Source organism: Thunnus maccoyii, chromosome 4 (genome assembly GCF_910596095.1).
Source record: "Thunnus maccoyii chromosome 4, fThuMac1.1, whole genome shotgun sequence".
NCBI classification, from domain to species: domain Eukaryota; kingdom Metazoa; phylum Chordata; class Actinopteri; order Scombriformes; family Scombridae; genus Thunnus; species Thunnus maccoyii.
In genome coordinates, this window is record NC_056536.1 from 16301461 (window position 1) to 16315160 (window position 13700).

General features: G+C 41.1%; 1 protein-coding gene across 1 annotated transcript; it reads right to left on the reverse strand.

The window, feature by feature from the left end:
• Positions 1-1235: 1235 nt before the first annotated feature.
• rnd1b (Rho family GTPase 1b) lies at positions 1236-13018 on the reverse strand. The gene is made up of 5 exons (XM_042409303.1): positions 12774-13018; positions 12182-12269; positions 4819-4928; positions 4524-4658; positions 1236-4204 (listed from the first exon to the last, which is right to left on the reverse strand). The coding sequence occupies exons 1-5, from the start codon at positions 12891-12893 to the stop codon at positions 3959-3961; spliced, it is 699 nt and encodes a 232-aa protein (XP_042265237.1). The 5' UTR covers positions 12894-13018; the 3' UTR covers positions 1236-3958.
• Positions 13019-13700: the final 682 nt, after the last annotated feature.

Consider the following 13700-nt stretch of genomic DNA (forward strand, 5'->3'; position numbering starts at 1 on the left):
CACTACCTTGCAGATGCCACTCACTGCGTAGAGCTGATTGGCACTAGTTAGAGTCTGTAGCATTGAAAAAGGAGGCAATGTGAGGGCACATGGGCTGGTTGGTCTGCCGGCACCTTTGGCACATGCTGTGGCACCAGGCCAGTTTCAGACTCTTCTGCAGCTGGCAGGGACCAGATGTGGTGCGTTTGAAGACAGATGAGAGAAGCATCTTCAGAGGAGACAGTGAAACCGTAAAGATTTCCAACAACCTGTAAGGATGAATGTGTGCCAAGTGTTAGCTAGCTAGCTAGCTTTATCTCTCTCTCTCTCTGTCTATCTATGTATCTATCTGTCTATCTATCTATCTATCTATCTATCTATCTATCTATCTATCTATCTATCTATATATCTATCTATCTATCTATCTATCTATCTATCTATCTATCTATCTATCTATCTATCTAAAATTAGAACCCTTTATATCATTCTTACTATGCTGTTAATTATTGTCATTTACACATTTGAGTCTGACACGGTTTTCTTTCCCCAGTCTGTCATTAGTCTGTCTGTCATACTTCCTGATCATCACTGACTATGATCTCAGGGTTGAGGTAATAGAAAATGACAGTAATCCCACACCCATCCTGGTTTAAATTAGCTCTATCCTTAATGAGACATGCTCTGCATGCATGCAGTGACATGGAGCCTGTTAAAGAAATTATTAGCACTGACAGAGCGGCAAAGATAAGCAGCTCACTTACTACAGAGATGATTGAAGTGATACACTACTGGAGAAATCTGTTCACTTCCATTATAACACTTTCACAAGACTGTGATCAGCACATGATAGAAGGGTATGAAATATATGAGCCACATTTTCATAAGTTTTTTTTTTAAAAATGTGTAAAGCTTTTCAACAACCTTATGTGATTGTTTGATGAACTCGTAATGATGAGTATATCATAATGATGCATAAAGTTGGTGTAATTAGATCTATTATATATCTTAATATACAGTATGTACCTTTATATGCAAATACATAATTAATCGCACCAGCAGCTATGTTATTTGGATTCTTGAGCAAATATTTGAATTCTTGAGATAATTTGTGACAACACTGTAAAACCAGGTACAGTATATATTAAAGAATATCCTCACGCAGAATGGATGAATGGTTTCTAATTTAGTTTATATATTTATATTTAGTGCGTAATATGTTTTAAATGACAAGAGAACAACAATTCAAGGGTGCCAGACAGGGCAAGCTTTATTTAACACAGCAAAAAACAAAAAACAAAAAGAGAAAAAAAAAAAATCAATTCCCAAAATAGATTTTAAACAAATGTAAATGTACAAAAAAAGGCAAAAATAGCTACTAAATAAATATTCACATCAACAATATTTTCATGTGGCATCCTTCAAGATGCCTAACAATAATTATAAAACAAGAGACGGTATGTACAATCATACAACTTTAATAGGACATGCTTAGGAGATTGACTGCACCATTGTACCACACACTGACTACAACACAAAGGCTGCATATTAACTGACATGGTCCGTGAGCCGCCCATCTATCCCATCTTCAGAAGGCCTGGCATTAGCTCCCTAACCCGAAAAAAAAAAACAATATCACAAAGTATTTTTCTGAACAAGCCTGGCAATAAATGCGTAACTGACGCTGTAATAATGGATGTGGGGATGTCTGCTCGTGAGCCAACCCTCTCTGTCCGCACAACCAACCCAAGAGCCAGTCTCTGTTTCCTACGCTGAATTGTTGCTAGGCAATACTGAGGAATTTGGTGTGTGACCATGAACTGGAAGCCTTTGTGCAAATCAACACTTTAAGTTCCTCCGACTACCAGGGGCAGTCCACATTAACCATCTCAGAGAGATATTTCCAAAACGACACTGGGACTCACATCATGCTATTAAATACCAAAAAACTAGACAAAAACTTAATACACATCAACCAAAAAAGAAAAACAATGGAAAAATATCTTTCTTTGGACAGGGCCAGCCTGTGCATTTTGATTACTTGTTCTCCTTAGTCCCACATTATTTCCCTTTTTTCCACACACTAGCCCTTTTTACAAGATGATTGTTAGACTTTTGAAGGTTTCCAAGCAGATTCCCAATGTTAAAAGTATACACGGCTCACTCAAGCAATTTATTATTCAAGTCTACTGCCTCAATACTTTTTATTAAGATTATGTGAAATTGACAGCAAAGTTCAGCTCAAAGAGCATCCTTCCCTCTTATTCGCATTTTCTGATCTATTTCATAGCTCGACATCATCATTGGTTATTTTATATACCGGTGGAGGAGGGGCAAACACAGATCAGCAGCCTCTTTGTACAGCAGAGATGGTTTCAGTCCATAACTTGGATGTCCATGGAGCGCTACAGCACAACAGTAATCACAAAGCTGCGTCTTTATTGCCACACAGGTTACCTTGCATCACAAGCACTTAAATCATTATTGCTTTATGGTTAGAAGCACAGAGATCGATGCTGCACACACACATAACCATGAAGCCAAAGATTTAAGCTCAGAAAAACGGTCAAATTTTTGCTCCGTAGTCATTGTAACCTACAGTTAAGTGCTGCTTATTGGAGGTCGATAGATTAACAAGAGTGTGCAACACAAAATCTTGGAAGAGTAGAGTCAGGTCGGTAGTGCTACATTGGATTGATGCAAATGAGAGAAATCCACAGGCATATTACAGTAGTCAAAAAATCTCCATGACGACTGGGAACATGATATGAAAGGCATTTTTCAAAACTGCATAATACCATTTGAGAATTGTTGAAAAACTGTCAACATTGCAATGCTACAAATCTTTTCCAAGGAATATTTGAAACTTCAAACCAGAGTTCCCCATTAGAAGTCGGCCTGCCTTAGGTAGACGTTATCCTATGCTTTTAAATATGCCTCATAACACTATGACTGGCATCAATAACCAGCCACAGTCTCATAAATAATACTCAGCGGCTCTGCGTTATTGTTTATGCTCCTGGTCACAATAAAAGCATCTTTTCTCATCTATTAAAATGTGTCTGCCCCATCACCGAAATAGTACATTAAAACAGACTGTGACAGCAGCGACAGCGGAAGCCCAACTAAACTTCCCTTTATTTATTTATTTTTTTATGTGTGTGTGTCCTCATTTTCACGGTCATTTTGCACACACAGAGCCTCTTCTGCCTCCTGCACTTAGTCCACTGAAAGCCTGTGGAGCAGGGCTGTCCAGAGCTACACAACCATGCATCAACAATCCATGCAGGTTGATACAGTCTAGACTGCTGTCTGCACAACAGCTCATATCCCTGCTCTCATCACCACTGAGACAATGAGAACACCTCTCTATGTAATAGCTCTTACTGCGGTTTGTCCCACTGCTTACTCTACATCTCTGTGCTTTCACAGGCCTAAATGGGGACACCAACGACAAGCTATTTCACACCTCACACACCTTACTAAGAGGGATGTACAGGATTTTGCTAATTCCTGACGGTTTCATGCTGGATTTATTTTTGTACTTAGAAAAATATCCATTGAGTTTGTCTGAGAGGCATTTACATCACAAGATTAAACGTCACACGTTGCACATTTCCAATTTGGACAAAATCAACATGTGCCTAGAGATAGTAAAATCAGACAGATGTAACACCATTGTAGTTGCATACTGTTTACAGGTGAAAAAATGATAGCTCGATGATCAAACCTTGACTGATATTGTTTGTTGGAAAGCAAGATAAACAGTAGTGGAAAAAGATGGATGTGCGCTAAAAGGTTCAGGAGCAAGTGGACAGCGAGGTGTCCACCTCTTCTGAGGGATGTTTGGTTTCTGGGGGGGTGAGGGAAGGATTCAGCAGGAAGCCCTGATAAAACCATCGTGCCCACCCCCCCTTCCCCGAGACCAAAGAGGCAGGGGCTGGGGGTCGCATGTGAAGACTGTAACCCAAGAGGTCTCCACTCACATGACCGAGCAGCTCTTGGTCTTCTCCTTCTTGAAGGTGGTGGAGAGCAAATCCGACTTGCTGGGCAGGTGGAGAAGTCTTTTAGAGAGACGGCGGGTGGGGCTGGGCTTCGGCAGAGGCTGCAACTTGTTGATGCAGGCCATCGCTGCAGTGCGGAACACGCTGTGGATGCTTTTCTCCGAAGTGAACGCTGAGCACTCCAGGTAAGCCTCTGCACCCAGCTGCTTGGCCATCGCAGAACCCTGGAATAAATGAAGTGATGAATGGTGCCGTTCATGACATCCTTTAATAAAATGTCATTGTATTCTATTTGTGTGAGTTGTTGTGAGGTTAGGGAGGAAATGCCATTGTAACAGGTGACTAATTATGTTCTTGACCCCATTGTCATCATGAAAAAGATCAAATGGGGATGAGCAAATGACTGATATTTATAGTTTACCACTGTAATCACATTGCAGGATTCTCGTTGGATATAAAATGTGTTTTTCATACATGTTTTTGTTCCTTTTTTAAATCCTTCATTGACTATATTCCTGGAAAAACTACAAAGTGTTCTCTCACCTGTTCATAGGTGATTGGAGTCTGTTTCTGATTGGACAGCTCCATCAGCGTGCAGACATCTGTGCGCAGGTCGGTCTTACAGCCAATGAGCAGGATGCGTGTGCTTGGACAGAAGTCCAGGATCTCAGTTTTCCACTGTTGACAAAAAAAGACAGTAAATAATAACTGCAGGCACTGTCCTGCAGTATGCTTTCACAACAACAAGCTACACTTGAAGAAATTACTGGTATTAGGTGTGTGACAATGGGTTAGAAAAGAGAATTATGACTGTAAAGTTAAGTACTGAAGCCATTACCTTCTTCAGACTGCTGTCCACAGTGTCTGGGCGGCTGATGTCAAAACACAGCAAGACCGCATCTGAATCACTGTAGCACAGGGGCCTCACATTATCATAGTATGGAGAACCTTGGAGGACAGAAACAAGAGAATCATTAACGTGGATAAAAGACAAGACAAGAAAAGTGAAGCCAATGCGGAAGTGCCTTAAACCAGCATTCTTTCTAATGGCCAGCAGGGGGCGACTCCACTGGCTCCAAAAAGAAGTCCAATTGTATAGGAGTCTATGAGAAAATGACTCTACTTCTCATTTGATTTTTACCTCAGTAAACATTTTCCTAATGAGTTTATGATCTCAGTCTTCTTCAACATAGCATGATGTTCATTTTGTAAAATATGGTCCCATTTAGAGTAAAATAGGCGATAAAGCAGCGTATGCTTTAGGGCGTGGCTATCTTGTGACTGACAAGTTGCTACCACGGCGGTGTGTGAGGTGCTGTAGTTGGAGCTTCTCCCCAGCTCCACACTCTCGTCCAAATATGCTACTTCTCATCATTTCTGGCTCCAAAAACACAAGATGGCGATGGTCAAAATGCCAAACTTGAGGCTTTGAAACTGGAGTCCGCAAACCAGTGGGTGACATGACGGTGGCTTTGTCAATTATTTTTATACAGTCTATGTATAGCTCTCAGAGTTGTTGATTCAGATGTTAATCCATGTGTTCTTTGTTGTTTTCTTTTGAGTGTGACATTGTTTAAGTCTAAGTAAAATGTGAGGCAGATTGTAAGTGGGCTGTTACAGTCTCACTTGCTATTGCTGATTTTGAGTGGATGATGCTGTGACTCAGTTGTGTAAAGAGGTAGGTAAACACAAACATATCTCGTAAAATATTCCTGCACAAATACTTAAACGACGTCATCTGATAATATTTTAACAGGATGGTTTATTTTGACACTACTGGAATTCATATCCTGGAATTTTGCCACCAGCCGTTGACCACTGTGTTTCTCAATTGCAAGGTAATGTTAGCATACATCAAGCCACACTGTGCTATTGTACTTCGTTACTAGAGAAATGGCACAGGTTTTACATTAACTTTAACTCTTTTTGAAGGTAAAAGAAGGTGTTGAGTTGTGCAATCTCCAGGAAGTTCAAGGTGGGTTTGGTGAAACTTTTTGAAATGTAAGTGTCCTTTACAATTATGTGTGTTATGTGTATTTGTCTGCTTTTATTTTATGTTTTCTGTCGATAGTCATAGCTCACTACCATATTTTGTTTTTGTGGTTTTCCTTTTAAATCATTTTTGTGTTGAAAACTGCAACAAACTGTGAAAGCACATGAGCTGCTCTCTAAAAGGACTCAGTAGCTTACACGCTCTGTTAAAATAACCTGTTGCAAATGTGGTCAACAATAAAATTAAAGCTACAAGAACCACTGAAGTAATTGTGTCCTGTGTGGCATCTAATTCCACGGGCTGAGAGTTTGTGATTTGAGCCAAAGATGAATTTATTTGAAGTGAAGATTGTTTCAGGAATCGATTGCTGTAACAACAGGCATTTGGTCAGAGCAAAAAGGGTGATAGAGCAGCAGAGCGGCAGAGGCAGAGCGGGAGAATACAGCTGTGGGGATTATATGAAATCGGTATCACTTCTCCTGTTGAGCCTCACTTTGCTGTCCCTGAAACTGCTCCTTTCCCTGCTCCTATATCCTCTGCTGGCATTTCAGAGGGAGAGAAGATGACAATCGAGCTCTAAATCCTCATTGATCTTCTCTTGCAGTAGATTACGCAAGTGGAACGGTAGGGCTCGGGGCAGGCAGACGCTCCCACTCATGCTCAGAATCCTTAAGTAAGCCACCCACCCCCCCAAAAATCCTCTGCTCGGCGCGCAATACCTCCAGTCCCTCTGTTACCACAGCAACAGCCTTGGAATCCACCATCGACATCAGGCATTCCTCCCACCTCTCCATAAAGGCTCGCCTTAACTGCCAATCAATCATTTTACACCACAAACTGCCCACCCACCCACTGTCGGGGACATTCCTCTGTTCTGCAGCAGAGTTGGGGACCACAGACACACACCCATCACACAAAAAAACACACACACACACACACAAACACATGCCAACACCACACCTAATGACACACATACACTCACTATTTAAATTTGGCAGTAGCCAGCGGTAAACCCAATCTACAATAAGATGAAAACAGAAGAGGAGCAGCTCAATGGGATTAAAATGTTTACTTTAGGCTCCATGTGAATCCCAAAAGGGATTCAGTCTTCCCCTTATAGCTACAGATAACAAAAGCAGTCTGTGTAATCACTCATTAGATATTACACAACCGCCCTAATTGATTTACAGTGTAGAAAACAATGCATGAGAAGAAAACATATGAAAAAGCACACACAACATGGATGTGTGCATATAGATCAGTTTCATGAATACTTAATGATTTTCCACATTATCAAAGGGTAAAACTGAATTTGCCAGATGCCGGGCGCTGTGAGGAGAATAATGACAAGCTGTGATGAAATTCCTCAGGGCTCAGTGTCCTGAAGAAAGTAAACATCGCTGCACAGGAACAAAGGGACACACTGTATGTTATATGATAACTCTGTTTCCGCGCCTTTGGATAGAAAAATGACTGTTCTGCTCTTAATTAGTAAAATTAACGGAAACATCCTGATTAAATGATTTACTGTGACTGTATTTTTACAAAGAGGACAGACACCGCCGTCTTAAGAATGCAAATTACATTATTGCCTTAACACCATTTTACACCTAGGACTAGGGTAGAAAAGCCACGCTCATCTGCGAGACAACTTCGCTCACCGTGAAAATTGACACACATTGAAATCAAAACAATTAGCACCACTGGGATGATGAGTCTTGTGTGTGTTTGCGACTCTGAGGTATCTCATAGGAGAGTCAGAGGCAGGGCGCTCTATAAATCTCCTCAATCTCCTGCAAAGGGTTATCACACAGCTGGGAACCTGGGTGTGATTCTGCATTAAATGGCCACTGATCTAAATACAGCAATCAATGGAAAGCTGCACAGGGGGCCCAAGAGCCTTTGCAATTAAAGCTGACAAATTAGTTACCCTGCCAAGAGGGATGGGAGATGCAGGGGGACATCTTGGATGTTTCTTTTGTTACTCAAACCCTCCACAGAAATTGATTTTATCTTTCATTTTGGACAAAGGATGCATGATTCAGAAGGCCTTTGTATCCCATCTTTTCAGGAAATAAATTTAAAAAATGAAATGAGTAAATATTAGGATTTGAAGCTCCACAGCATGCTGTTTGGGTACAGTAGCAGCCTTTGCAGCGCTCTACTGACACTCCAGGACCCAGTTTTTAATCCTGGAAGAAATAGCTGTTTCTATTGTAGCAAGAAAAAGCCAAGAGGAAGAGAGGAGGGAAAGCAGGAGTGTATCCTACTGAGGCAGATCACAAAGAGCCCTCCTATGCCATTAATCCTTCACCCCCTGCAGTCTGATATCACAGAGTACCGGTCTCTGTCACTTTCCCCTCTCTTCCCTCCTTCTCTCCATTGCAACAACCCAGAGAATGGCTTGGATAGACAGATCAATGCACATGCAGCGCAGTTAAGCATGGCCCAAATGTTTCCTTTCTTCCTTGTTCTCAACAGCAAGCCTCTACAACAGATGGAGAGTTTCTGAGGCATGAAACATGGAGAGTGAGCCTGACTAACTGGGGAATGGAAGGAAAAGAAAAGAGCATAACCAAATTCCTGCGGCTGAGCTAAACTCCATCCGTCTTGATGGTGCGGTGCCCAGAGCTAAGTGTCGAGGTGGAAATTGGGCCAGAGTGGAAGTAGGCTTCACAGGCCGAGACGGAGGGCCTTGTGTTGGAGCAGGTGGGGGAGGGGAGATTCTTCTTCTGTGTGTGTGTGTGTATGAGTGAGTGTATTTTTGTGCATGTGTATTAAATCAACTGAGTGACATAGCTAGTCTCCATCATTAGCACACTCCTCTCCGACAGTGAGAATGCAGGGGTCAGACAGATTAATGATCCAGTGATGGGATGACTCACAGATTTGGGGATGAGAGCAGCCCTGCCCCTCCACCCACACTCAGCTGGCTGGGAGCTGTGGTGGTGGTGGTGCTGCTGCTGCTGCTGCAGCTGATAACTACGGACTTCACAGCCCCGGCCACAAAACACACTACATTGCTTCAGACAGTTGTTCCCTGGTTTCACATGCCAAAGCCAGTCAGAATCACTGCTGAAGCCCCCTGCAGGGAGAGAGAGGACGGTTCTTTGTTCCTGAGCATCACCACAACTGAACTGTTGACAAGCTTTACTTTGTAACTTAACACTGTCAAAGCTGATTGCACTCTGGATTTTAAAGTTGAGTCAAACAGCAGATGGTTTAAAAATTTTAAACTTTTTATGTGCAGAGAGTCAGAGTCAAAGGTAAAAATCTACAATACATGTTGAAGGCTTGTAGATCACTGGGCCTGCTGGATTAAATTAATCAAGACTAGTACTTTAAATTAATGAATGCATTTTAATGCCTTATCCTAGACTAGTGTTGAAACAATTAGTCGATTAAGTGATTATTTAATCAAGAGAAAATTAGTCAATACCATTTTCTTTTATAGTCATTTATCAAATAAAAATGCCAAACGTTTCCTGGTTCCAGCTGCTTTTCTCTGTTTCATTGTAAAGTGAAAACTTAAACACTTTATTTTAGGTCACACTTTTTTAGCATTTATAAGCAGTACACAAAAATGTAATAAATGCTTTATAACACACTATAATGCAGTTGTAAACAGATATGTATATTTATCAATGTATTTGTCAACAACTGTAACTCCATACATTCATAACTGGATAAGGGCTGCAACTAACGATTATTTTCATGATCCATTAATCTGCTGATTATGTTCTCGATAAACTGATTCATCATTTAGCCTATAAAATCTTTTCCTTAAAAAATGACTAAAACATTTATTCTATTATCAAAACAGTGGTTCAAAATTGGATGCTGTTATATAAACAGATAATAATGATAATATAGTAAAACACAGTTGCAATAATATAAAATATGTCTTCACAGGAAAGTTATAATTGTTGATAAATACTCTACATGAATAACCATTTAAGATGCCCTGATATCTGCTTATAACTACGTTATAGTGTGTTATAAACCATTTGTTAAATGTTTATATACTGCTTAGACATGCTAAATAGGCGTAAAGTGTTATCATCATAAAAATAACTGAATGAATAATCAAAATGAAAATAATCACCGGGGCCGTAAAGAGGACTAAAATGACTAAAAGCTGAGTGGCCAATAGAAATGACTGATATATGGCCATTAACAGGGTTATTGTCTATTAACTATCCCTCTCTTTTACAATTATACAGATTGTTTCATCAGCTTAAATGGATTTCGGGGTTCATTCCAAATCAATCTCACTTATATATCATACAATAAACGATAATGTACACGGTATCGTCTCAAATTCAAAGGCTTTATCAGCAAGACTGTTCAACCTGAAATAAATTACTCACTAACACAATAACGAGATTCATTATTCACTATTCATGAGTTACAGCCACTGGACGATGTTCGCCTTCCCCTCTGTCTCCCTTCCCTTGCATGTCCGATTGGGCCATGCAGGCTGATTAAAGCTGGTGGATTGATTTTGGTCTGTAAATCCATGGCAGGGCTGGGAGAAGGAGCTGCCTGCCATGTGGAGCCGGTGATGAGGTCAGTTGGATCAATGAAGGGGAGTCGGGATAATGAGGAGACCCTGCCGGTGCGGTGGAGCTGCAGCGGCACAACTCCACGCAATTAGAGCAAATTACAGTAAGAAGAGGAAACTGTATTGTGCGACCAACAAATAGCTCAGGAGCCTGAGTCATCTATATGAGAAATGAGGGGGAGGATGGGGTGATATAAGCTCTCCTCTCAGAGGAAAAAGATACTGAAAAGTATTAAAATAAATCCTATAGGCATATTTTATACTGTATTATATTTTGTAGTGTATTATTCTATGTGTTTGTTAAGGGGTAACAGATGCAAATTAGCCAGAAACTAAAGGGTGCACTGTTAACAAGGGAGCGACAAAGAAAGGGGTCAATAGAGAGAAAGAGAGAGTTAAAAACAACAAAATATGAGCAGGAAGAAAGTGAAAATGGGAATGGAAGCCAAACAGTAAAGCTGCATGTTGTTAAAGTGAAAGCACAAAAAAAAAAAGAAGAAAGGAAGGAAGAAAGAAAGAAAGCATCTCAAGCTCATTGGGTCGGTCAGAAGGGGTGGCCCAGTGGTCCTATTCAGAGTCTTAATCCCCTACATCATGCTGTTCGAGTGGGTGACCCGGGGCAGCATATGGAGGAGAATGCAGGTCACCAGAGTTTCTGAGCTGCCTCATGTCTGTCTGCTCCAGAAAACCTTCCTGCCCAACAGGATGTCTCTCTGTGCTGCCATCATCCCCCGGCACCAGGCCCACTCCTGCTGGCCAGACCAAAGGTCCACAGTCTGGGATTAAAAAGCAGGATTTGGTCTGGGGAGGGAATTACAGTCACTACTTTCCTATTACCGCTTTTGGATAAAAGGGGGTGAAAAAAAATATGAGAGCAGAGTAAATACTGCATCCTCTCATACAAGTGGGTCTGTTATGTAAAGGATTTGTTGTACAGACATGCAGGTTTCTCAGCCATGGTGACCTAGTGGTGTGAAGCTACATCCGAGCACGAGTGTGGATGGACGGGGATGTGGGCCACATAGAGAAACCATTGTGCAGCGAGCATGAAGGGGAATCAAACAGGTGCCGCAGACTCGTGCTCACAGTATCCAGGTCAACACACTAAACAGCAGATCCCCGGGGAGATCCACTCTGACACATTGACCCTGTTTTTCACGCTTAGTGTAAATTAACATATGTAGCACAAAGTCAGCAAAAACAGCAAGTGAAGCGGAATAATCACTGTCTCTCTGCCAGTGAAACATATTAGGCACAGGAATGCTGGGCTGGATGCACTTGTAGATCTGTCAGTCCCCGACACATGCAAAGATGCATCAGGTGATATAAGAGGAAATCTAGTCAGCAGCCATTTAATGATTCAAAAGAGACTCTGCAGTTCAACAAGTGCACACAAAGAGACCATAAGGCTTTATGTCATTAAACACCACTTCCAATGATATCTCCTTTATTCCAATAAGAACAGGGTCATGAAAATGCTCCCAAAAAAAGGAAAATCTGGAGAACAAATTCAAAGGCGCAGCTCTCCTTTCAGCAGATGCTCTTTACATTCACAGCACATTGCCTAATATCCCAATCTCCTTCATTGCTGCAGGCAGAATGGAAAGCCATAATAGGCCAGACAGAGGAAAGGTGATCAGTTACCTGAAGTGTCCCACAGACTGAGCTCCACTCGCTGCTCCTCCAGCTCCAGACAGGCTGTGTAGTTTTCAAACACCGTGGGCACGTAGGTCTGGGGAGCAATTAGCAACATGGTGCCATTAGTGGGGAGGTGTCAGTCAGTCAGCTACAGGTAATGGGATTTATCTAGATAATTAGTGCAATACAAAAACCTGCACTGAAGACTCAATCAAATAATAAGCAAATTAAAAATATGTTAAATTTGAGGGAAATTCGGATCAATCAATCACTTGAATCACTGCAGCTGCAGGAAATATTCAGTGCAGGCCAGTAAGCACTTAAAATGAAACGGTAACACATTTATAATGATCATCCTATGAAAAAGAGATGCAATTTTTTAAAAAAAAAATACCGTAAATGCATACAATATAAACCAAGAGGACGAAATTTTATGAAAATGCGCATGAAAACTGTCTGCAACAGACGCACCGATTTTTTTTTCTTCCACACTCATTTAATGAGAACTTATCACTTATTATCAACAAAATACAAAACTGCATTATGTGCATAGATGTTGATTTCATTTTTCAAACACATGAGCCACATTAAAGCATACCTCTGGATAACAGTCCTTCGCCAGGACTTGCAACATCGCCGTTTTTCCGCATTGAACGTCTCCCACAAGAACCAGTTTACATCTCACCACCAGCGGCTGTGTATTTCTCCTTTCCTTCATGGTGTTAGTAAAACTCCAGCGCTTTAGCAGAAAAATGTCAAAAAGAAAAAAAAAGAAGAAAAAACAAGCAGCAGAACAACCCAGAAAATGTCCCTGTATGGTCGAGCGTCCCGGTGTTTCGCTTTCGGAGGATGCCCGCAGTTGATCTGATTGAATTTGCCACTGCGGCTCTTTATACAGGCGCGCAGCAGCCAATAGGAGCTCACCATTCCACAGGCTCTCTAACATCCCTTTACTGCACTCACTGATGCTCTCAGAGAGCAAAAACAACTTATTTTGTACACGATGATACAACGTTGTGCTGCGTTAAAAAAAAACAGGATTTGAACACATATTTTGTTCAGATGGCTGCAAGTTTAATAGATATATATATTTATTTATGTTTTCTTGTAAGATAAACCAAACCCCAATATCATGGACAAATAATTCCAGCTCCTTCTCCAAGAATTAAATGTCAAACTGTCTTAACATAAAATTAATTCAGGGTTCATGAAACAGAGCAGTTAGACCGCAGACTTCTGTTTTGTCACCTGTGGGTCTTGTCACTTGGCCTGCTGCAAATTAATTGATTAGATTGACTTGACTCCCTGGATCAATGGCATACCACTGGCTGAAGACAATGGGACTGATAGACCAATCCAAGGTGGACTAATGAGTTTACTTTAATCTGCACTACAGAGTTAAGTCAATTTTATCCAAACAACTCAGCTTCCTCTGTTTGAAAATGATCCACCATCTTCTACAACTGCTCATGAACTCCTTGTCTCAGATTTAGATGGTTAAACAAAGTATGTGGAGGGTAATATA

Coding starts and splice junctions, on each gene's coding strand:
- rnd1b (XM_042409303.1), bottom strand. CDS start 12,893: ATGAAGGAAAGGAGAAATACACAGCCGCTGGTGGTGAGATGTAAACTG. Junction 4,929..12,181: donor CAGTCTGTGGGACACTTCAG/GTAACTGATCAC, acceptor CTGTCCTCCAAG/GTTCTCCATACTATGATAAT. Junction 4,205..4,523: donor CTCCAATCACCTATGAACAG/GTGAGAGAACAC, acceptor CATTTATTCCAG/GGTTCTGCGATGGCCAAGCA.